The sequence below is a fragment of the Gavialis gangeticus genome, unplaced genomic scaffold (genome assembly GCF_001723915.1).
Source record: "Gavialis gangeticus isolate Ggan-Ray unplaced genomic scaffold, GavGan_comp1, whole genome shotgun sequence".
Lineage (NCBI taxonomy): Eukaryota > Metazoa > Chordata > Crocodylia > Gavialidae > Gavialis > Gavialis gangeticus.
Genome location: NW_017729022.1, coordinates 165,519,146 through 165,542,664, shown reverse-complemented (window position 1 = coordinate 165,542,664; position 23,519 = coordinate 165,519,146). Strand labels below are relative to the sequence as shown.

Below are 23,519 nucleotides of genomic sequence, written 5' to 3'. Positions count from 1 at the left end.
TATTTCTCTTAGTTTTTCTTCTCAGTGAGTAAAATACTGTTTGTATTACACAGACCTATTTTTTCTGTTTCCATTTAAAGTGATCTTCTCCCCACCTCATACCCCCGCCCTTGCCGCTAATGAGTGTATCATCTAAAAATAGATATGTTCATCATTCTATAATATTTTGTATCTTTCTAGATTGGAGGCCAGTGTAATTGTAAGAGACATGTGTCTGGCAGACAGTGCAATCAGTGCCAGGAAGGATTCTACAATCTACAACAGTCAGACCCTGATGGCTGCAGTCCCTGTAACTGTAATACCTCTGGGACAGTCAATGGAGATATTACCTGTCACCAAAATTCAGGCCAGTGCAAGTGCAAAGCAAATGTTATTGGTATGTGTATTGCAAGAGTTTGCAGCCATATTTCTTATTATCTGCTGGAAATAAAACACTTGATTTCTAAACTGAGAAGTAGAGTAAATTTCTTTTGCTGAAGGCAGATTAAAAAATTGAATCAAATTAACTGTCTAAAATTTATTAATTTAATAATTCTATCAAACTACAGCTTGAAGCTTAGTTTAATCAACCCTTTAGAAGTTTCTTTATGGTGTAGCTGCATTCGCTCACATAGCTCTATACTAATAAGTCACCAAAATAATATAATTTGCTTACTGCATAGATGTTCCTTTTAGGAAATTAACACTTTTTCAAAATGTTTTATACTTAATGAGTTCTAAGCAAATCATTTCCATGCTAGTTTTCTTAATAGACCAAAATAAATGGATTTTTTTCCTCAAAATATTCTGTGCTACAGGGTCCTTTGTGATAAATCTTTCCATTTTTTCTATTATATTTCTTTGAACTGTTCCTATGAAATGCAAAATAAGCCAACATAATTCCACAGATCATGTACATTGCTAGGGTTACTTATCAAGGGCCACATAATTTTAATTTTGTAATTCAATGCCAAGCTGATTATAATAAACTGCTACCTTCTGTGTTATTTATCATTTTTTTACAAGACGTGCTTTTTTGTTTGTTACTCCCACAGGTATTTTTCAGAAATTAGATTTGATTATAGCAATTTATTACTTCCAGCATATTTGAGGGGAGCCACAGCCACATAAGGACAAAATTTATCAAGCGCCCAAAATACACAGTGTATATAATACACTTTGAAATGTTGATGTATGGGAATATTATGCAAGGAGAATTTCCTGATAAAGTGAGCCCTGCATGGTAACTGTATATGTCTCAGACCATACATATGACTCAGACCATACACATAGCTCAAAAAAGCCCACTTTTACCATTGCCTTATTATTTTAACCGTTGTCTGTGAGCTTTCTGAAAATAACCATGACTGTCTGGAGATACGAGAAATACTTTGAAACGTTGAAAGTATTTTAATTCCTTCTCACACAATTCCTGTTAATGTCTACCATACATTTAGACAGGGGAAATCGCATAGCCATAGGGCAAAAGTGAAAGCCCCAAAAGGTTGAATCACAAATGTTTTCAAGCTGTTGCTCTTTCTTCTTTAGTATGACTGGAATTTCCAAAACAAGCAAAGAAGAAATAGTAATACATAAAAATGTTGTTCTCCTCTTTTCTGAAGGAGTGACTTCAGCTCCTGCTGCCTATGATGCGAAATAAAAGATGGTCAGCATGCCGAAGGAGGTGCTCAGTGCCTTGCAGATTAAAAACCAACCTTACCTTACGTGTTTTTTTCCATGTAAACAGTTAATACCTCTTAAAATTTAGTCAAATATGTGGTCAAACTGGAATTTTCAAACGATTCTAACTTGTATTTGTATTTTGTATATTTGCATGTGGCCTGATTCTGAATTCTCAATATATCCAAAAGCTTCCACATTTTTTTTTACTGGGATTTGAGGTATTCAAGGAATACAGGATCAGAACCTTTCTTTCTTATTCACTTACCTGTGCTTTAAAGTACTTCCATGCTATTGATGGGAATGCTTGGGATGATTTTTATTTCCATCAAGAAAGGTTTTATTTGACAAAAATTACGTATAAAATTCAATCCTGCAAACACTCTTGCACATACTCACCTATAATCATGTTCATTTATTTCATTTCAGTGGAACTACTAAGGCACTTAAAGTTAAGCAAGTGGTTAAAAGTTGATAGGAGAGGGTATTAAAACATTTCAGACTAGAGTCCCTTTTCATAAATTACTCAATATTTTTCTGTATATTATTGCAGCATGCAGATAAATGCAATTTACCAAAACTGTGCATTGACCTTTTACAAGGGAAAGCTACATCTTGAAGACGTACTGATTTTTTTTTTAAAGCTTGGTTTACAAGTAACCTCCATCTATTGTCATTTTATCTATTTAAACAAATGTGATAACAGGAAATGCAACTGCGTACCACAGTGTTATGGAATGTGAACTGTTAGAGTTAACACAACTGTTAAATCTTACTAATGATTCTATCACCAGTAAAATACATTAGCACCAATAATTTTATTAAAGTAGGTCATTCATCTAGAATAAAAAGGTAGAAGAATGTGAATTAAATGCCAAGTGTGCTAACTCCCCTGTACTTGTTAACATTGAATGTGATGCCCTGTAGGCCTTCCTCAGTATCGTTAGGAATAGATTACCTGTCAGGAATATGTATGGCATATTCAAATAAGCACTGCGCATATTTTTAAAACTGATATGATATGAATCCATGTAGACCAATTTTAATAGTTCAAAATGAGTCATAATTCTTGTTAACAATACAGTTATTTTTAAAATTTGCAGCAATAGTGGTCCTTTTTTATTTTCCTTATTGAAATTAAATGATATGCCTTAGGTGAGTCATTCATCACTGTTAACAGAACTTGCCTTCTGTTGGAGTGCTTGAGTTTTTATCCATATATATAATGCATTTCCTACCATTTCAGGAGATGCTTTTCTACATATGAGTTTCTAAATGTATTTTTGTATGTTTATGTATTTGTTAAAGGATGGAAATGCTTTGTTAGAACACAGGATTTTTTTTCTTTTACTGAATGCAACAATTAAACAATGGCTTCACAGTGAGAGATTTTCCCATTGCAAGGGAAAATACATACAAGTGATTTAGCATTTCTCGCATAATCGAGTTTATTTTCTTCTGATGTACGTTTAATAAACTAAAACTCACATGCAACCCCTGAGGCAGGGATAAAACAATGACTTTGAAAACAAAGCTAACAGATGTACAGTATCCAGAATTAAGAAAACAGTTTATTTTTTAATGAACTGTAGGAGTCAACCAACTTGGAAAGAAGTATTATTTCATTTTGGATAATGGAAATAATTTTCTGTATTCAATAAAGGCCAATAATAATTTAATAAAAATGAAATAAATATTAAAATTAAAGTGTGATGTTAAGTAAAACTCATTTATTGTCATTAGTCCTGTTTACAATGCCCATGAGTGTGTTTATATGTATTCCTTATGAAAAATGCATTAACACTCCAGCACATTTTCCTTTCATTCAGTTTCTATTGCACCTCTTGTAGTTAGGGAGAAAGTCTGTGTAACAAGTGGGGACATAAAACATAGAAGTATTTTTAAGTTTTGAAAACTTTTGCTCATCTATTTTAAAAGCCACATTTAAAAGCCGCCCTCCCCCCGCCCCCACACACATTGTTTCTGGACACAAATATAAAAAAGAAATAACTGTTATATTAGTTACCATAGTTTGTGTTAACTTTATATCTCCTTGTGGGTCCTGTTAAATATTGTGGTGAGCAAAGACTTCAGCACTTTAAAAAATATATGGTGTGTATCAAATTTGTTTCTTCCTCTTTTTTTATTAATAACATTTCTCTTGTCAGGTCTCAAGTGTGATCATTGTAATTTTGGATTTAAAACTCTCAGAAATGTCAATGAAGATGGATGTGAGCCCTGTCAGTGCAACATCAATGGCTCAGTGAACCAATTTTGCATCCCTTTTACTGGACAATGCAATTGTAAAGGTGAAGTAAAGGGACTTCAATGTGACACCTGCATGGACAACTTTTATGGGCTGGATGCTACTGGCTGTAAGGCTTGCGAGTGTAACATCTCAGGGTCACTTTCTGGAGCTGTGTGCAACGCTAAAACAGGGCAATGTGTATGTAAACCTTATGTCGGCGGAAGGCAATGTAGTGAATGCTTAGATGGGTACTACGAAGTACAACAAAATAATTCCTTCTTCTGTCTGCCATGTAACTGTGATAAGGCAGGTACAATAAATGGAGCTCTGCTCTGTGACAAATCAACAGGACAATGTCCTTGCAAAGCTGGTGCAACTGACCGTCAGTGCAATCTGTGTGCGTCTCATATGTACAATCTCACTATTAGCAACCCTCTTGGCTGCCAGATTTGTGATTGTGACCCCTTGGGGACGTTAGCAGGAACAGTTTGTGACCAGATTAGTGGACAATGTGTATGCCTCCCTAATCGTCAAGGAAGAAGGTGTAAGCAGTGCAAGCCAGGTAAGAAAAGTTGAATAAAATGTTTGTTACAGTATGTTGTATTGAAAACAACAAGTGTATGACTTCTTCCTTTATTATATTTAGTCATTGACCTTATATTTTTTGATATGAGGCACCAGGGCCTAGGGCCTGATGTACCTCTTACTTAAAGCTTGATTTCCTGCAAAAGTACATGTCCTCTGTTACTGTTGATTTGACAGGTATGAGTAGAGAAAAAGTCTCTTGCACAGTGATGGATATTTAGCCCACTGAGAGCCAGAAATTGTAATTATTTGATATTTATAGTATTGTAGTAGTGGCCAGAGGTCAGTTTTACATTTGGCTCTGTACTGATATTGAAAAAATATGAGTTTATAGCCAATAAAGTATAAATTATATCTTGTTTGAAAAAAGGGCAAAAAAAATCAAATACATATATTGCTATGCATATGTGTGCTTTTAAATTTTTGGTATTAAAATAAATGACAACTATCTCTATCTGCTAGTAAGCACAGCCATGAATAATTTCTGCAATACTAATAAGAAAATAACTAATGGGGAGCCCTGAGGAGAGATTTCAACAGTGGTCTCCTCACAGACTAGTTCAGGAAAGTTGCTCCTTATCTAAGGGTCAGTATGGAGAAAGGTGCAGAGGAGTTTGTATGAACAGTTGACAAATGGGCTGCCAAAGCTGGCAAAAACTTGTTTTAAGTACCATTGCTTGCACCAACATGTTGGGAGTATGCTAGTTTCCGAGAGGGCTTAGCATGTTTTGGCCCTGGAAATAACTGAAATCATAGTTAGTACATTGCAATGCTTTGAAACAATTCAAATTTTCATACTACATTAATGTAAATAGATTTTAACAATTCATTACAGGTAGATGGGATTGTAGTTTTATTTTGTGCTTTTGTGATTTAGAAAAGAGTTGCATATGGTGAAAGCACATTTATTATTAATCTAACCTTAGTATGAGTGCTAAAAGGGTAGATTTAGTTTTACTTAAATTTGTAGGCAATCTGTTAAAGCAGCAGTGCACATTAGAAGGTGCATTAGAGCCCTATTGGTTTTAATATGTCATTTGATTACTTGAAGAGAGGTTAAAAATGCCGCTTAACCTCCATTAAGTATTTTTAATAAAAAAAAATCATTTAAATTATTTTAGGTACATATACTAATAAATATGGCATCACTGTGTTTTTCTTAGTCCCTTCTCCAGTGCTATCTGACCTGCTGACATTCAACTGCAGGCACTTTAATCAGAGTGGGCAGAGGAATGATGTCAAGGCTTCCTGAGCTAGTGACCCACCCTTGTCCTTGAAAAATAAAGGCAAGGTTTATGCACATCCATAATGGTTTAAAATGTTTAATTGATAGTGTGTGGAAAAACTTCCATGGCACTGAGAGGGATATTTCACAAACTGGCCTGGTTAAAAAAATATGTCTTGTAATTATCAGTTTTCTTGGTGGGCTAATAAATGCAGACACATGAGAGTGCATATAGCACTGAGCCTAATGCTTTAGAAATGAGTTCAACTGCATAATATTGTAATGGCCTGATCCTGCTCTTGTAAATAGTACAGTGTAATAGTTTTGTGTTGATTTTATTGTGATCTGGTTTGGAATATGAGAATGCCTGTCTCTTCATTAGCAGATCTCAAAGCATTTCATGAGGGTCAGTATCATTAGCCCCATTCTACAGCATGGAAAATTAAGTACCAAGATGTGAAGCGTCTTGCCCAGTATAATCCAGCAAGCCAGTGGTAGAGATAGGAATAGAACCCAAGTCTCCTTAGTACCAGTTCAGTGCACAGTATTGCATACTAGATGTTGGTAGCAGATCACATATAAAGACAAAGGGAATTACAAGGGTAAGTAATAGTAAAAGATTTTTGAGATCTTGTCCCAGATCATTAGAAGTTTTAAGTATAGGGACTTTTGACATAGGGAATAATATAGAGAGAAAGGTAAAAATGCAGAAAGGAATAAATGCTGCTAGATGAAAGAAACATCTGGATGATTGAATTTAACCTTGCATTTTATAGAGACTGTTAAAAATAACAGAGAGGCCCAAATTTGCTATGAAGACAGTGTATTTGTCCTGATTTTAAGCATTGTAACAAAGAGTAATATAATTGTAATAATACCTAACTGTAAACATTATGCATTGTTTTAAAAAGAGACATTTTCACAAACCGATCTGATAATAATACTGGTATTAAGATAAGGAACTATGGAACAATTTAATTGGTTTCAAATTCTCTAACCATGTCCTTTGGCTTTGCCTCAGGCCAAAGATAACAAAATGCACTGCAAGCATATCAGTAGCCATCACAACCTAATTAAAATCACATAATTAATTAGGTAAAAATGGCAACCTTATAAAGACATTAAGGTAGGTTAGATTGATGGAACAGCACACCTATTTTATCTGAGTGTCCTGAATGAAACTACTGCCTAGTTTATAGCATAAACTCAAGTTGCGTACACATCTTCATTTCTCAGTTCCTTTATTTAAAATAACTTCTAATGAAAGGGACTGAGGTTAGTTTTGAAAGGGGAGAGACTTGTATTGAAACTAATCTCTTGGTGCATTTTGTTGTGATTCTAAATGCAGGAAAAGGTCAGTGCATCATCATGCTGTCCTGTTTACGGGTAGGGAAAGAAAAAATACAATGCAAGAAAAAAATTGGAGAGCTTGGGAAGGAATGTAACTGTTAGGGATTTTTATTTTCTCTGGAGCATTGAGCAGTTTGATCACCTCCTACAATCAGGGGACTACATCACATAGGATCAGTACTGAAGAAAAGAATAACTCGAGGGAACCTCAGTCCTCTTTCTGGTTTGTTGCTCATTTGTTAAAAAAATACAAAGTTTTCTTCTATAATTTTTTTATGTGAGAGGCAAAGATTTCTTAGGGTGATAAGTTATCACCCTAAGAAATCCTTGACTCTCATAATTCCTGGAGCATTGCAGCTACATCATCACTCTAGCACTACCATCATTTTCTTAAACATCTAAACAGGACTTGGATGGAGTTTAGCTGTCTAAGTTCAAAAGACTCTTTCAAATTGGTCCTGATCCAGTAGGCATAAATATCATTAGTGGCCTGAATTCAGAAAGCACCACCATACTGTAGCGTGCTATAGTGTTCTCTCAGAGTCTATACTAGGGCTTCTGTGCTTGCTCAGAAGTGATTCTGGTGGATTGCCTAATTAGCTAACTTCAGCCTAGGCTCTGTTGTAATTTAAATTAGTGCTGAAATGTGCTTAAGCTTTGTCAAAGTCCCTGGAGAGGCCCTACTCAGTAGCCAGGTTGTTCAGATCACTCTTAACTGATATCAAAGACTTCAAATTCAGCTCAAAAGTAGTGGTGGCACCCTATCCTTTCCTCAGTTGCCTACAGCTGAAAGCACCCATCTAAGGTAGGAGATCTGGCTTGATAGGCTCTCCTTACCCTCAGGGGATTCAAACCCATGGCTCTGATTTCACAAGAGAATGTCTTAATTTCCAATGTATAGAAGAAGTGGTATGAGGGTTTTCTTCACCCTTTCTGTTAAAGCTAGGCTACTGTACATCCACAACCACAAGATTCGGGGGCCAGAAGAGAGGGAAACAAGGGGGAATATCAGGCATACAGACTAGTGATAATGCCATATCCCTGGGAGGTGGAGGTCTTGAATTGTACTCTCTGGTCTCTGCTTCTGCCACTAGTTTTGCATTTTACAATAAGACAATCATTGCTTAAGAAATAGAAATAACCCTTGCCTCAGAAAGTGGTGCCTGAAATTAGTGCAGTGTATAAATGGGGTACCAAAAAGGGTCTCAGACCTCCTGTGTGAGAGAGAGGGTTAAACTTGTTTCCCATCTCCCTGTTATGCTCTTGTGGTGGTGGTGTTCATTGTGCTCAAGAGTGACATTGCTGGGAAATGGCCTCCTCTATTTATGTGCAGGACAGGTACTATGCTGCTCAAGCAACTGCAGTATGAGATAATACATGCTGCCTCACTAATAACTTCAAAGCTATTCAGTCTCTGTGGTGGCTCTGTTCTGGGCCTCTCTGGAATAAAGTGCCAACTATGTGGTTGTTTTTATGATGCGGATATATGTTAACTGGAGACGGATATCACTTCACTGTCCACTTGAGATTTATCTCACTGAGGACCAGAGGCTAAACTTGAATAAAGATTTGAGCTCTAAAATTATAATGTTTTCAATGTGTTTAGTTCTTCTGCTATTTGGATATGAGCTCACAGCATAATACTAGTGTGGAAAAAAAAGCAATACCACCCTGGGGTGTATACATAAAGGCATAAGATAATCAAAATTATAATGCCTTGGTATGTTACAATGCAATGTAGGGCCCTTTCATTATAAAGCAACACACCGGGAAGTTAAAGAAAGTTCATGGAGTGCTGAAAAAGATTCAGCAACTAAAGAATATGACAAAAGAAAAGCTGATGGAACTTATTTATATACTGAAGGAGGAAAGGTGACTAATGGGTCTATGAGAATGCTGCAGAAGTATTTGAGAAGAGAATTTGGAAATGCATCTCTCTGAGTCATACCCTAAGGAATAAGAGCAAAACAGTTGGCAGAGGGGAGTCCCCTCACACCCAATGACTTTATTTAAAAACTGGTATTATTTAACATAATTATTAATTGTTTGGAGTGGGTGAACAATATAGGGATGCAATTTCTAAGGATTAGAGAACACTAAGGCTAGGGTCAGACATTACATTTAAATGGGTTTCCGTGATCAAAAACTGGCTTAAACCTGTAACAGAACAGATGCTCAGTGCACATAAAACAGTCTGAAAATGGATGAAACCAGTCTGAGATAAACCTGGTTGAATGTAGCACCAGGCTTAACTGATTTGGGTCAAACCGGTTTATGCAATATCTGTCCCAGACCCCTTCCTGGTTTAAGTTAAACCAGAGACCCCCAGCAACCCGGCATGCTCTCTGGGCTGGGCACAGCTCTTTGCCCCACAGCAGGGCTGGCCCCTCCCCTCTGCTTCCTGGCCAGAGCTCTGGCAGACTTGCAGGCACAGCAGGGTCTTCTGGCTTCCCCATGGCCCTCTCCTCCCGCCCCCTCACCACTTGCTACTTAAGCAGGGATCCCTTCCTTCTCTCTGCCACAGCAGGGACCATAGCCAGCATGTGGTATGCTGGCTATGGTCCCTGGGTCCCCTATGGTCCTAGGGCCCAGCGGCCCTAGGTATGCGGTATGATAGCTAATGCCAGAGGTGTCTGTGTGTATGTCTCCCACCAATTTCACTGGGCAGGCAGACAGAACAGCAACTGCTTAGGGCCATTTGGAGCTAATCAATGGTCAGCCCTGGTAAGCTGTTTAAGAGGTTTGAAGTACTGAAGAGAGGCCTTTGTTTTGCTAATCATGTGATAAAGACTATTATCATTATCAGCCCTCAGGTGGCTTGCTTGCCTGTCAGTTTGTTGCAGACAGTATGATGAAGCAGGGAGGGAGCTTGAAAATCTCCGTATCATCAACAGAGGCATGCCCCCTCCCCCACACTTCAGAGTGCTAGTCTGGGGCTGGGGGCTGGCAACACTCTCGCACCTTGAGCAACCAGCAGAGAACACCCTGGGACAGTGCAGGCAGACCTCCCTAATGAAAGAGTCCTGCCAGGGCCTGGCCACGCCCCCCTCAGCTCAGCTCCCCGTGGACGGGAATGGAGGGCTGCTCTAGTGTCCCCCTGACTTCTAGCCTGAGACACTGCAGGCATGTGCTTGAATTTCCTCAGTCCAGAGAGAATGTCCAGTTTCAAACCAGTTCAGCCTAGCCAGGTTAGGCTAAGCTGCAAAGATTGAATCTATTCAAGCGCAGGCTTTTTTAATGTCTGTCCCTAGCCGAAGAGAACTCCATGGAAACATTTTTAAGCCAGGTGAATGGGCAACACAGTTGTTCACGTTTATTGTTGACAAATGCCAAGCAATGCACATAACAGTTATAGTTGGGACCATTCACATACATTGTTAGATTCCAAATGTAAATGTTACCAGTGGGGAGTGACACTTAACTGAGAATCTCTGTTAAATGCAAATGGAAGGGTAAAAATAAAAGAAAAAGATCAAATTATATTAGAAAATGTAAGGAAGGTGATATGAACCAATACTAACACATATGTAATTATATAAACCAAATTTCACTGGAGCTCTACATTCAGTTCTGGTCCATGACAAAAAAGATTCACTATGAATGGAGGCATTTTGGAGATCAATAAAAAAAATATAGAGATATGACTAGATACCTGTATGAGGAGATATTGCAAAGAGGGAGGAAACACAAAGATATATCAAATCATGAATGATGTAGAAAAGATAAACTGAATGTTCTTTTTGTACTTTACAAGAATAACAGAATGGGAATCAAAAGTGAAAGGCAACCTTTAAAATAAGTTAAAAGGAAATAACCTTTTACTATGAAAACTAATGAACTGGTTGAACTCTTTGCTGCAAGACATATTGGAGGTACAAAGCTTAGTAGAAGTGAAAGGAACAAATACTGATACTTCTGCACTAATACTGCATTAGGTAGGGTAGTTATTTTCAGTCTGTAAGCCAACCACACAGACATTTTGGAAGCAAACTTCTTTAATGAGGAAATAGTTGTTTCTTTCATCTTTGCAAGATGCATTTGGTACTGGCCATTGGCAGAGGCAGTATTCTAAAGTAGATGGACCAAAGTGTGCTATTGCATGATCTTTCTTACATTTGCAATGCCTGCATTGTTCATTAGTGCCTCTCATGTTCTGCTCCTGATATAGGAGCAGAGAGGTCATTAGCCATATTAGCCTGAATTCAGGCAGAAGGAAGTGCAAGGTGGCACCTTATAGAGAATACGTGATTAGGCTCTAAGGTCCACTTAGTTTCTAAGGGTACACGCAGACATTAGATTTAGATTAATAGATTCATAGATTGTGGAATTAAGCCTGAAGTGGCCTTCCAGGAGTTTGTATCCATTGCTCCTGGTCTTCCCCAGGGGTGCCCTGGTGAACAACTGTTCACCAAGTTCTTGATATACTCCTCTGATGTAGTGGTAAGCCGCTACCAAGTCCCCTCTCAGCCTTCTCTTCTGTAGGCTGAAGAGGCCCAAGTCCCTCAGCCTCTCCTTGTATGGTTTGTCTTGTAAGTCCCTTATCATACAGGTGGCTCTTCTCTGGACCCTCTCAAGTTCATTCACATCCTTGTTGAAGTGCAGTGCCCAGAACTGGATGCAGTACTCCAGCTGCAGTTTCACCAGTGCAGAGTACAGTGGGAGTATCACTTCCTTAGTTGTGAATGAGATGCAATAGTTAGTACACATCAGCATGTTGTTTGCCCTGCTGGCCACAGCATCCACTCCACTGAGCCTGTAGGTATGTTGGGGATTGTTTGCCTCCAGATGGAGCACCTTACACTTCTGAGTGTTGAGCTTCATTTGGTTCCACTCAGTTCAACTCTCTAGTCTGTCTAGATCTGCCTCTATCTGCAACCTCTCTTCTGGCATGACCATGTTCCCCCATGACTTGGTGTCATCCGCAGACTTGGCCAGCAAACTTTTCACCCCCACATCCAAATCATTGATAAAGATGTTGAAAAGCACTGGTTCAAGCATGGACCCTTGAGGGACACCACTGGCCACTGCTCACCAGGATGACACAGATCCATTCATGAGAACTCTCTGGCTCCTACAATGCAACCAGTTTTCCACCCACTGAACAATTGAGCAGTTAAGTCCACAATCTTCCAATTTTTCCACAAGGATATCATGAGATACTAAATCAAAAGCCTTTTGGAAGTCTAGGTATATAATGTTGACCTTTTCTCCCATGTTCAGATGCCAAGAGACCTGTTCATAGAAGGAGATAAGATAGGTAAGACAAGACCTACCCATGATGAAGCCATGCTGGCTGTCATTTGGAATCTTACCCTCAGTGAGTGTATCACATATAGATGTTTTAATGAGTTTTTCGAGGATTTTCCCTGGGATGGAGGTTAGGCTGATTAACCTACAGTTGCCTGGGTCCTCCTTCTTCCCCTTCTTGAAGATGGGCATAATGTTGGCCCTCTGGCATAATGTTGGCTCTCTTCCAATCCTCAGGGATCTCCCCTGTGTGCCACGATTTCTGAAATAGTTTTGCCAGGGGTTCCGCAATGACCTCAGTCAGCTCCATCAACACTCTTAGGTGAAGTCCATCTGGTCCTTCTGACTTATAAATGTCTAGCTTTTCTTGTTGGTTTTGCACCAGCTCAGCATTCACATTGGGAAGTCTATCATTCCCACTGTGCCCCCTGTGATCCTTATCTTGCTTGTCTTTCCCTTTGGTCTGGTAAAATACTGAAGCAAAGTGGGCAGTCAGGAGTTCAGTTTTTTCCTGAGTGTCTATTACCAGTTGTCCTGAGATGTTAAGCAGGGCCCCCCCAATTCCATTTGTTTTCCTTCTGCTCCCTATGTACCTAAAGAAATACTTCTTATTGTCCTTGACTCCCTTGGCTAACTTAAACTCAGTCGCTGCCTTAGCTTTCCTAATCATTTCCCAGAAGTATGGACCACTGTTGTATAGTCCTCCTTGAGGACTGTCCTTGGCTTCCACTGTATGTACACCTTTTTTTTTCTTTTTCAAGACTAGGGTTAGGTCTTAATTATGGTTAGGTCAATCTAAGTGCTGAACTGTACAAGCATTTATGGAGTTTAGATTTGGCAACAAATGGCTGGCCTGATCTAACTTAGTTCACCTGGAAAGGTCTACTACGTAGATCAGGCTAAATTTTGCCAATCTATTTGAATGTGGCTGTGTCATATGTGCTTTACTGAGGAGTAAATTAATGACTTGCAGAGTAAAGCATTACTGTCTACACATGTGACAGTGTTAGGCCACAGTAAATGAATTTACACCACAGTCAGATAGTTGGAGACAGTACTATCTTAGGCTGGTGTAATTTACTGTGATTAAATGTGTGTGTAGATGGTGACTGTGGCTGTAATTTGCACTCAGTGAGCCCTGTCAGTGGGGAACCAGACTCCTGCCTCCTGCCTAGCCACATGACTGTGCACTTGCAGCACTCTCTCTCTCAGCCAGTCTCTCTGCCATCTAATGCTGCCACTTGGAGCCTGGGGCTGAGTGACCCTGGTATAAACTGCTCAGCCCTCACTCCAATTGCTGCTGTTCCAGGTACATGTGTAGTCACTGCGCTTGGGTAGTTTTGCTCTGTCTCAAATTGCCCCAGAGTTTACTGCTTCAAATTCATTGCATATGTAGGCTCACCCTGTGGGTGCATCTACACTTGCAATTAATGTGGAACAATAAACTGGTGCATATTGTGCTGGAGTTTATTGCTTCTGGGTGCACTGTTTGCATGTGCGCCTGGGACTGTAGCACATTGTTCAAGGACAGAACAGCCCCAGCTGGTAGGGGGCTCGGGGTCAGCCTGGGCCTGCTCCGTTCTCGCTCAATGTGCTGTGAAGGGGCTTCAGTGTGGAGGATACTTTAGTGTGGGGCTAGCTGGCAGGCAGCCCCCACACTGGAGCATCCTCATGCCCCAGGTAGCTGGGTCAGCATCTATATATATGGTACTGCTGAGTAAAAAAATCCACAATAGGATAGTACTTGTATTTACAAGTGTTAACCTACTGTGGAATTAATTAGTTTAGTCTGTCATATAGTTCATAGCTTTTTAGGGTTGGAAGGGATGTCAGTAAATCATTGAGTCTGACCCCTTGCCCTGGCAGGAAAGAGTGTTGGGGTCAGATGACCTCAGCCAGGTACATGTCTAACCTCCTTTTAAAGACCTCCAAGGTAGGGGAGAGCACCACCTCCCTCAGAATCCCATTCCATATTCTGGTAACCCTTACCATGAAGAAGTTCTTCCTGATGTCCAATCTAAATCTGCTCTCTGTCAGGTTGTGGCCGTTGTTTCTAGTTACCTCAAGGGGGCCCTGGTAAACAGAGCATCTCCTATTCCTTGCTGCCCTCCCCTACCCCCAGTGAATTTGTAGACAGCCACAAGATCTCCTCTCAACCTTCTCTTGCAGAGGCTGAAGAGATACAGGTCCCTTAATCTCTCCTTATATGGCCTTACCTGCAGGCTCCTAACTATATGAGTAGCCCTCCTCTGGACACTCTCAAGGATATCCACATCCTTCTTGAAGTGCGGCGCCCAAAACTGGACTCAGTACTCCAGCTGTGGCCTTACCAATGCCACGTAGAGGGGCAGTATCACCTCCTTAGACCTGTTTGTGATGCACCTGTGTGATGCATGATAGAGTGCTGTTAGCTTTACTGATCACTTTGCCATATTGATGACTCATGTTCATCTTGGAGTGTACTATTACTCTGAGATCCCTTTCTGGCACTGTGCTACTTAGAAGGTAATCTTCCAATCTGTATGTGTGCTGGTGATTCTGTCCTAATATTACTACATGTGTGGATGCTGAGATGTTTACTGCGGAGCTAATTAGGCAACTGCAGTAAACATCTTGTGTGGACATGCCCAGTGTGTACTTTTTCAGAGCACAGCCCTGGATCTGGGAAAGCCCTGGGGGCTGCAGTTTTCTGATCCCCTCCCCCCCAGCCTGACTGGGCATTTGTAGCCTGCTGACCCCACCACCCCTGGATGGACAACCAGCCCTGCAGAACTGCCAGCTCCCCTGGACCTGTCAACCTCCCCTACAATCCCATCTCTCCCTTCACCCCAACTTAGAATGTGTTCCCAGTGCAGCTTCCAGCAGTGGTGAATGTGTGTGCAAATAGGGACTTAATCTATGATAACATGGTTTAATCATAGATCAGGTCGCGGGAATGTCTGCATATGCCCTAAGTTTTCACCCTGCCTTGTCTTCTGCCTGCCTGATACATGTGGCATAGTTTTTCTGTTTTGAGTCACTCTGTCTAAGGCCTCTGACACATTACACTTAAGATGTGATTAACCATATCTTAAGCTGTAACCTGGATACACATTAAAGCAATTAATGGCGGCACAAAAGAAGGAATAAGCCACAAAGTTATTCCACAAAAAATGTGTCCTAGCTTTGTGGCTGTTTCCTCTCACACTATTAATTGAATGTGTGGCCAGGTGAGCCCCATGGCTGGGATCCCTGTCAGCTAGAGGTTCCCAGCTGTCCCTGTATCCTGAGGCTGAGAGGCCACAGTTGACAGTACTTCCGCAAGCTGGAAGCCTGCAGCTGATGGGCCTCCCAGACATAGGAGTACATGGTGCAACTCCATGGCTGAGAGCCTCAGATCACGGGGCTCCTAGCCATGGAAATACATGATGTTCCCTCATGGCTGGGAGCCCCATTTCCTAAGGGGGCTGCCAGTTTCAGAAGCTTGCTACTTGCCAGTGTAGGGGGAGCCCCAGCTCCCCCTCCACCAGCAATCACATGTGATGGGATCTGATGCTCCATCCCACAATCACACCTTCTTTCATCCACATGCCACATGGAAGGAAATGTGATTGTGTGGATCATGCATCAGATCCCATGGCACCTTTACCTGCATATCTGGTAGGGGTCAAAGAAGAGCATCTGAGGGAGAATGAACAGAGAACCAGAGCTAGCAAGCCTCACAGGGTTTAGAACACCCTGTTCTGGAAAATGTGTAGCATTGCATATATGCATTTTACATAGAGAATATTTTCCTTAGTGTTTTATTTGGGTTCATTGTTCAAGTATAAAACAAGTAGGCACATCAGCATTATTTTTGGTTATATTTCTTCTTTTGAAACTTTATTAAATGTCTTTTTTCAACCTTTTTTTCTCTTTGCTAGGTTTTTACATTTCCCAATTCAGTGCTTCTGGCTGCCTGCCATGTTTATGCCATATAACTGGTTCAGTCAGTCAGGTCTGTGATCATCTAAGTGGCCAGTGTGTTTGTCAAGATGCTTCTGTAAATGGACAGAGATGTGACCACTGCAGTGACCTTTATTTTGGATTTGACTCTGAAACAGGAAGGTGAGTCTTTCTTTGTTTTTGTTTTTGTTTTGCAATTTACTTCTAATATTATCTCATCCATATTTTCTCACATTGGCTAACTTTAAAATCATTAGTAACCATAATAAGATGCCATATATTTAAATTAGGTCTTCATTTAAATGAACATGCATATCTAATGCACACAAGAACCAATGGAACATTTATATTGGTTTCAATGCAGGCATCATTAAAGCCCTAAACAGTATATTTAATATTAGGGCCTCATTACATAGTAAGATTAGGCAGCTTCTGGAGTTCTGAAGCCCTGGATTGGCTTAAAGACTTGTTATTTGGTTTAAAGTGATACCACTCCAGGGTAGGAATATCTCTAATCCACTTAATTTTGCTCCTGTTCCATTATATTAAGGTGTGGCCACTACCTACAGCTATTTTGCCCAAATTGAAGTTCTCCAGCATTGCAGGATGCAATGGCCTGTCCTGAATCAGGATGAGTGGGGACACTGGGACACAGTGGTGCCAGGCACAGTGCCTTGCCCCTGGAGACATCAGGCAGAGTGAGCGCTGTAGCCCTGGAACACCCAGTGGCTGCCAGTGCCTCCTGCTGCAACTCAGATTGACTTGCTGCTCCTGCAGGTGCAGGAGGGGCAAACTCCAGAGGAAAAAAGAATCTGACCCCTCAGAGCTCAAGCAGCAAGCAAGTCCAGGTGGTGGCTGGAGGCACCACAGCTGTGGCACTTGCTCTGCTTGACATCCTCAGAGGGTGAGGCACTGTGCCTGGCTCCACTGCACCCTGCTTACCCTGACTCATGAGGGGCGTTGCATCCTGGGATGATGGAGGGAGTGGTAAGCTGGTCCTACCCCTAGCTCATGGGTGGGCAGTTATTTAGGCCAGAGGGCCACTTAGGGAATTTTGGTGAGCTGTTGCAGGCCAGGTCAGCATCCCATGCCACCTATACTCATTAAAACTCACTAAGTGGCTTTGCCCTCCATATGGTTGTCTTTGGCCCATGATCCTGATTTCACACCGGCCTTGGTCCTGACCCTGGCCCTGCCCACCCATCCTGCTCCTGTATGCTGCTCCCTGCCTGCCTGTGGCCCCATCCCATGCACGGGTCTGCAGCTGGTCTCCACAGAGATCCCGCCTGGCTGCTTTGTTTGGTGCCTCCGGCAGTGGGCGTGGGGCAGAGGAGCCAGGGTGCCTGGGCATTGGGGCTTCTGCCACAAGGCTTCCAGAAAGCAAGGTCAGCAGCCACACTGCCCCAACCCTTCTGTGCACCCAGGGGAGGTGGAACTGGCTGCACAAGGCATGGGATCTGATACAGGCTGGACAAAATCCCTTAGTGGATTGGATCTGGCCCACAGGATATATTTTGCCTTAGCTCCTAGTCCTGCCCCTGCACACCAAGTCTCTAGTGGCAAGTCACAGCTGTGCAGGTGAAGGACAGTCATAGATGGTTTTTCACCTTAAGGTATGACAGCTCCACTAACCAGAACAACACTAAGCTAATTAACATTTGTTTGGCTTACAGTATATGGTGTAAGCAGGCCCTGACAGTGATTTGAGAATGGTCTCATTATGATTCTTCTGTATCTCTAATAATTGGTAATGAACTGATTCCACGTTACTACTCATTCACTGTTAAGACATATTTTTGACATGCTCTTTGGAAAATTAAGAGCATTTTGACCAAAGCTGGCATTTTGAATAGTAAGGGAAGCAAAAAGTATGGTGCTCCTCTTCCCCCAATAGGAGATAATATCAGTTTTCAGGGAATGGATTAATTTAATTTCAGCACTTTCCCTATTGTAAAATCTGTTTCCCTAGAAGACTGGATTCTGTATCTGCACCTTAATTTTGTGCCACAGGCTAAATTTTGTATCTAATGTATCCTAGGGCCTTTATATACACTAAAAGAGTGTGACTATACTACCATGAACATGAGAGGTAAAATATATCTGTAAGTAATATATTGTTATTCTGGCTATTGCTCTTTCTCTTGCAGCACTTTCTTCTTTCTTGCTTAAACCTCACAATCTCAATTCCCCTTAAAAAGTTGTCCAGTAAGATTTCACAGGCTTGCATTTTCATGCAAACCAATTATTGTAAAATGTTTTGCTACAGTTAGCATTTGTGCCTTTAAAAAGAAGAATGGAGAGACTTAAGTGACAGTGATAGGACACCTTCAAAACTAGCCTTGGGTGTACAGAGGAATAAACATATCCTGCCCCTAGAAAGTGAGTGTGTCTTTTTGAGTTCACTTGACAGTATTTTGCTGCAGATTGTTCACTTGAACTTTTATGTTACTGTCAATCATTAGACAGGGGATGTTTTAGTTTTTCAGGTCATAGAAGTATCTGTTAATGGCAGTATTGAAATCTGTAAGGATGAAGATTTCTTATTTTCCCTTCCTGTCACTGTGAATGGTTGGCGATGACAATCCTGTAGTATTAAGTTGCCATCTGATTGAATTTTCCTTATTCTTTAGTTGTGTTTGTTCCAAGCAGGATCTGAAAAAGTTTACAATATCAATCTGTAAAGCAGTATTTCTTGTATACCAGATATGAGCTCAAACCACCAAACCCATACCCCCCAAAATTCAAAGTTTGACAATATCTAGATCCAGGGGAGTAGAAGGGCACAGCTACTTTTGGGTGAGATGCATAGCATGGAGCAGCACAGGTTCCTGCCATGTTAACTGCGGTGGTGTTATCTACTGCTTCTGTGGCAGCAGCTGCTTTTGTACCTCCTCTCCCATAACAGCTGCTGCCCCATTAGCCCCTCCTTAGTTACACTACTGTCTCGAGCAGGGGTCGGCATCGTTTTTGGACAGAGTGCCTAAAACACCCGCGAACTTGGCTTGTAAGATGTTGGTATGCCAGGAGCGGATGTCGGGGGAGCTGCAAGGGGCCTGATTCTTGTTGTGGCAGTGCATCCCCAGCCCCTTCCCTGCCATCTGCCCCAAGGTGTGCATGCTGAGCAAAATGCCTTCACATGCTGCACTCTGGCACCTGTGCTGGGGGTTACCTACCCTCGGTCTAGAGCCAAACATTTGGTTCATCTCATCATAAAACCAGGATTTCTTTTTTATGTATTCATGGGACTTGAATCTAGAGTTAGCTTGGACCATCAGTGAGTACGCTTCTGCTGTATGTCTTCTACAAAATTCATCAGTTTAGTATCTGACAGCCTTCCAGTAAAATACATTAAACAGCATAACTAACACCTGTCATGTGTTAATATCCTCTTGAATATTTAGAATATGGTTAGTGATGGGGATATAGAATGTTAGTGCACGAGTCATGGCCAGGAATATGGCTTTCATCTCCCTTTGTTGTAGGCATTTATTACTTGCCCGTATTAAGAATCCATTTAAAATTCACCTTGTTTTTATGCACCTATGGCTCCTGTTTCACCTGAGGTACAAAAGCATTCCTATACTGAGGGTTTTTTAAGTCATTTACAATGAAATTCTTGTCCTTTGTATAAAGACCAAAGTCAAAAGGTTTTACATGGGGAACACAACAGAAGAGAAACGTGAAATCTTGTACCTGCAATTGCCAGGTCATCCCATATGAGCACTCCGTGATTGCTACTCTGCATTCAGATAAGTCAAAGGCAGTTGGTATCCTCACTAGCTGTGACTTGGCGTTACACCAATCTACCAATGCTTCTAGGGGAAGAGTCACCATAGATCTCAGCTTTGTGGTGCCCTGGGAGATCTGGAATCTTACTAAAGAGTAAATCTGTGTGCATTGGGCAGCATGCTTTCCTTCTGTAGCTGGAAGTATATATCCATGAAAATATTTGTATGACAGTCTGCGGTAATCTGTTTTCAGTCTTTTTTTTAGAGTGAAGACTCTTTTAAAAAGATGATTGTTCTTTTGAAAGTTGTATGTTTATTTTCTGCAAACTTTGTCTCCTTGTTTGGAATTTGAGGGTTTCAAATAGAAAATTCACTGTGCTACAAAAGAAAGTTAGATTTCAGGACTTTGCAGTGAATGAAAGAGCGCTGTAATGGTTGTAAGCATTGGCATATATTAGAAATCCCTTACTTCTGTATTGTTTACCATAACAAACTGGTCAGTGAACATCACAAATTGTTATCTATATATATCTTGACAGATTACTGTTTATGAAATCCATTTAGCAAGTGAGGTTTTCCCATAAGGATGAAAAATGAAGATTTTAAACAGATTGTTAGAGAGACTCTAACTGCACCTAGAGAGTCAATGTAATAAAGGTTTCTCTATATTAATATTACAAAAACCATTTATCCTCGCAAAATCAATATTGCAATTCATCTTGGTTTGGTATTTCTCTTTCCATGTTTTAGAAGTCTTTTTTTCTTTGATTATGTATAATTCTGTTTTAATAAATGTGAAATGTTTTTGGTTCAAAATATCTTGAGAAGGTAGCATATAAAATGGCATAAAAGCTTCTAATTAATTTGTAATAGTCCACATAAATGTTGAAAATATTAAATATTATATAGCCTGATATCTTTGAGGAATTAGTTCATTTATTCACTAAAAAAATTCCTTAATGGATTTTAAAGTACAGAGAAGGATAAAATATGCATACAAATATTGCTTATACATATGTACAGCAACAATTTTAAGTAGTAAAATGCATCTGTTTCCCTGTTTAACAAAAGATTATGACACTAATCCTGAAAACACACAGTTGAGGTATCCTATTGAATTCTTCAGGGTAACTTGCACATTAGTGTCAGCAGGGTTTAAACCTAAGTTAATACACTGAAGGTAGTTAAAGAAAATATAACTTTTGACTGCCCCTCCCAAAGAAACAAAACAAAAACCCAACCTGTTAGGTACTGAAAACTGTTATTATAAATGGCCTATATGTAAAATGAGTTTGATTTGTCTTGTGAGTGAATAATAATGAAAACGGAAATACCCAGAAGACCCTTATTCTGAGGTGCAATAATATATAGTAGGAGTAAGAGAAGCTTGTCTCTCATTGTTTATATGCTGAGACACTTGCATTAAAAAACCTCACAAACTATACACGCTAAATAGCAGCATGTAATGAAATTATGAAATAATGAAATATTGTATTGCTGGGCAAATAATTCTTTCTTCATTTTTTCTCTCTAAGCCATTTTCTTCTGTCATGACATTTAAATAGTCTAAACAAAACCTCTATTTGAAGGGGGATTTGGATGCACTGTCTACAGATGAAAGGACTTAATGCAGTTGTTTGAAAAAAAAAATGCCCTTTTCTCTTGACTATAAAAGAGAGCAAACTACAGTATAGTGGTTTCTAAGAGAGAATGTATTTTATTTATTCCCAAAGGGATATTAGTCCATAAAACAAATTTGCAGCTTATTTTGCAGCTTTAGCTTTTATCAGCCTTTTTTAAGGGTGTTGAATGATTACTCAGGAGATCACACAGCAAGAGTTGCAGTGGAGTAAAGATTCTAATAAAGAGAGCTCTGAGATGGGCAGAAAATATATGTGAATAGTTTTCTTAAACTTGTTTTAAAATCTGTCACATCTAATGTCTCTTTCACTGATTATTGACCTGGATCTTACCTGTCTAATATGAAAATAGTTCTTCTTCTTTACCTTTTCTTTTCATTATCCCAAAGTATAGTTGAGGTCAGTTGTGAACTACAGCTATATTTGAGAAGAGAAGAACAAATGGAAACCTGGAACAGAAACTTAACCATTATACTATATCATGCCATTGTCCCCCTGCCTTAGCTGTGATGGATTAGGGTGCTATGCTGTGTGGTTGTGTGACAGGGTTGCCTATGTCATTTTAGTAACAGGTTAGACAAGAATTTGCTTGAGATGGTTTGAAAAGAGATGATCCTGACTCAGGCAGAGGTCTGAACTAGAAGACCTTCAGATGAGCGCGGTGGCCATGCCACCCTACAATGACAGAATATAGTAATATTTGAGAACTTCAGAAAAAGCCTTTTATGTTGTTGTCTTTATCTTGTTCTTTGCCTTCTTCTTTGCTGCCTTCTTCATTGTCATCTTCTTTATCATCTTTCTCTTCATCTTTGTCATCTTCATAGTCTTCATTGCCTTCTTCATCATCATCTTTGTCTTTGTCTTCTTTATCACTAGGGATCTTGTTTTTTTTCTGATTAAAAGTCCCCAATATTTTGTAAAAAAAAAAAAAAAAAAAAAGGAATCCCAAATCCACATTTTTCCCACATGATTAAAATGAAACATCACATACATATATGTATATTAGTCACATTTCATTTAAATCACAGAAAAATGTGGGTTTGGGTTACTTGTTTAACTGAAAATTGGGATTTTTTTTAAATCAGAGAAAACCAGGATCCCTGATCATCACTAGCTTTTGAGATGAATAGTTTGACTTACAGGACTGGCAATAGGACATAGGTTGCTTATTGAACCCAGACCTTTATCTGTTATGTGGATACATCTAACATCTAGAATTGTGTGTGTGCGCATGTACATGTGTGCTTGTATGTGGGTGTGTGTAACCTGAAGTTGGTAGTCTTATTATAAATCATGGCTACTGAACTCTTAAGGCTAGATTCTATTGCACCTATTAGAGTTACAAGTGGATTTAGTTGCCAAAGTTAAAATCTGTTTCACTTTGTTGAAGTCCTGAAAATCCATTCGTCCATCTACTTTTGTAACACACTATCATCTGATCTTGAATGAGTCACAAAAAAGCAGCTGGGAGGAGGAGGCTTATCCACCTTTTGCATCAATAATTTTTCAGGAACTTGAGCAGGATGGAAAAGAATCACACATAGGTATCTAAGTCAACTTATGCAACCAATAGGTGGATTGGTAGTGTTAGAGTGATATTGGCTTGGGACAGACATTCAAAAAGCCTGAGCCTGAATTGATTCTGTTGCCCTGTGGGGTCAGGACAACTCTCAGGATCTCAATATTGCGCTGTTAGACAGGAGGGTGTGACACAATTGCACATATACAAACACACAAATCAATTAGGTGCGCACACACAACCAGCTCAGGCACATCCAAACCAGCCTAGGCACATGCATACCTATCACCAATTCAGGCACGTACACTATACACCCCAAACATTAGACACAGATCACTAATTCATATATCATGCACACAATGACATATACACACACACACACACACACACACTC

At 40.1% G+C, this 23,519-nt stretch overlaps 1 protein-coding gene across 1 annotated transcript in view; it reads left to right on the top strand.

The window, feature by feature from the left end:
• The window catches only part of USH2A (usherin), a 756,200-nt gene that overhangs the window by 114,316 nt on the left and 618,365 nt on the right, over window positions 1–23,519 (top strand). The window contains exons 11-13 of the mRNA XM_019516454.1: window positions 181–376; window positions 3,828–4,469; window positions 16,217–16,400. Of these exons, the coding sequence (XP_019371999.1) occupies window positions 181–376; window positions 3,828–4,469; window positions 16,217–16,400 (1,022 nt within the window). The remainder of the gene's footprint in view (window positions 1–180; window positions 377–3,827; window positions 4,470–16,216; window positions 16,401–23,519) is intronic.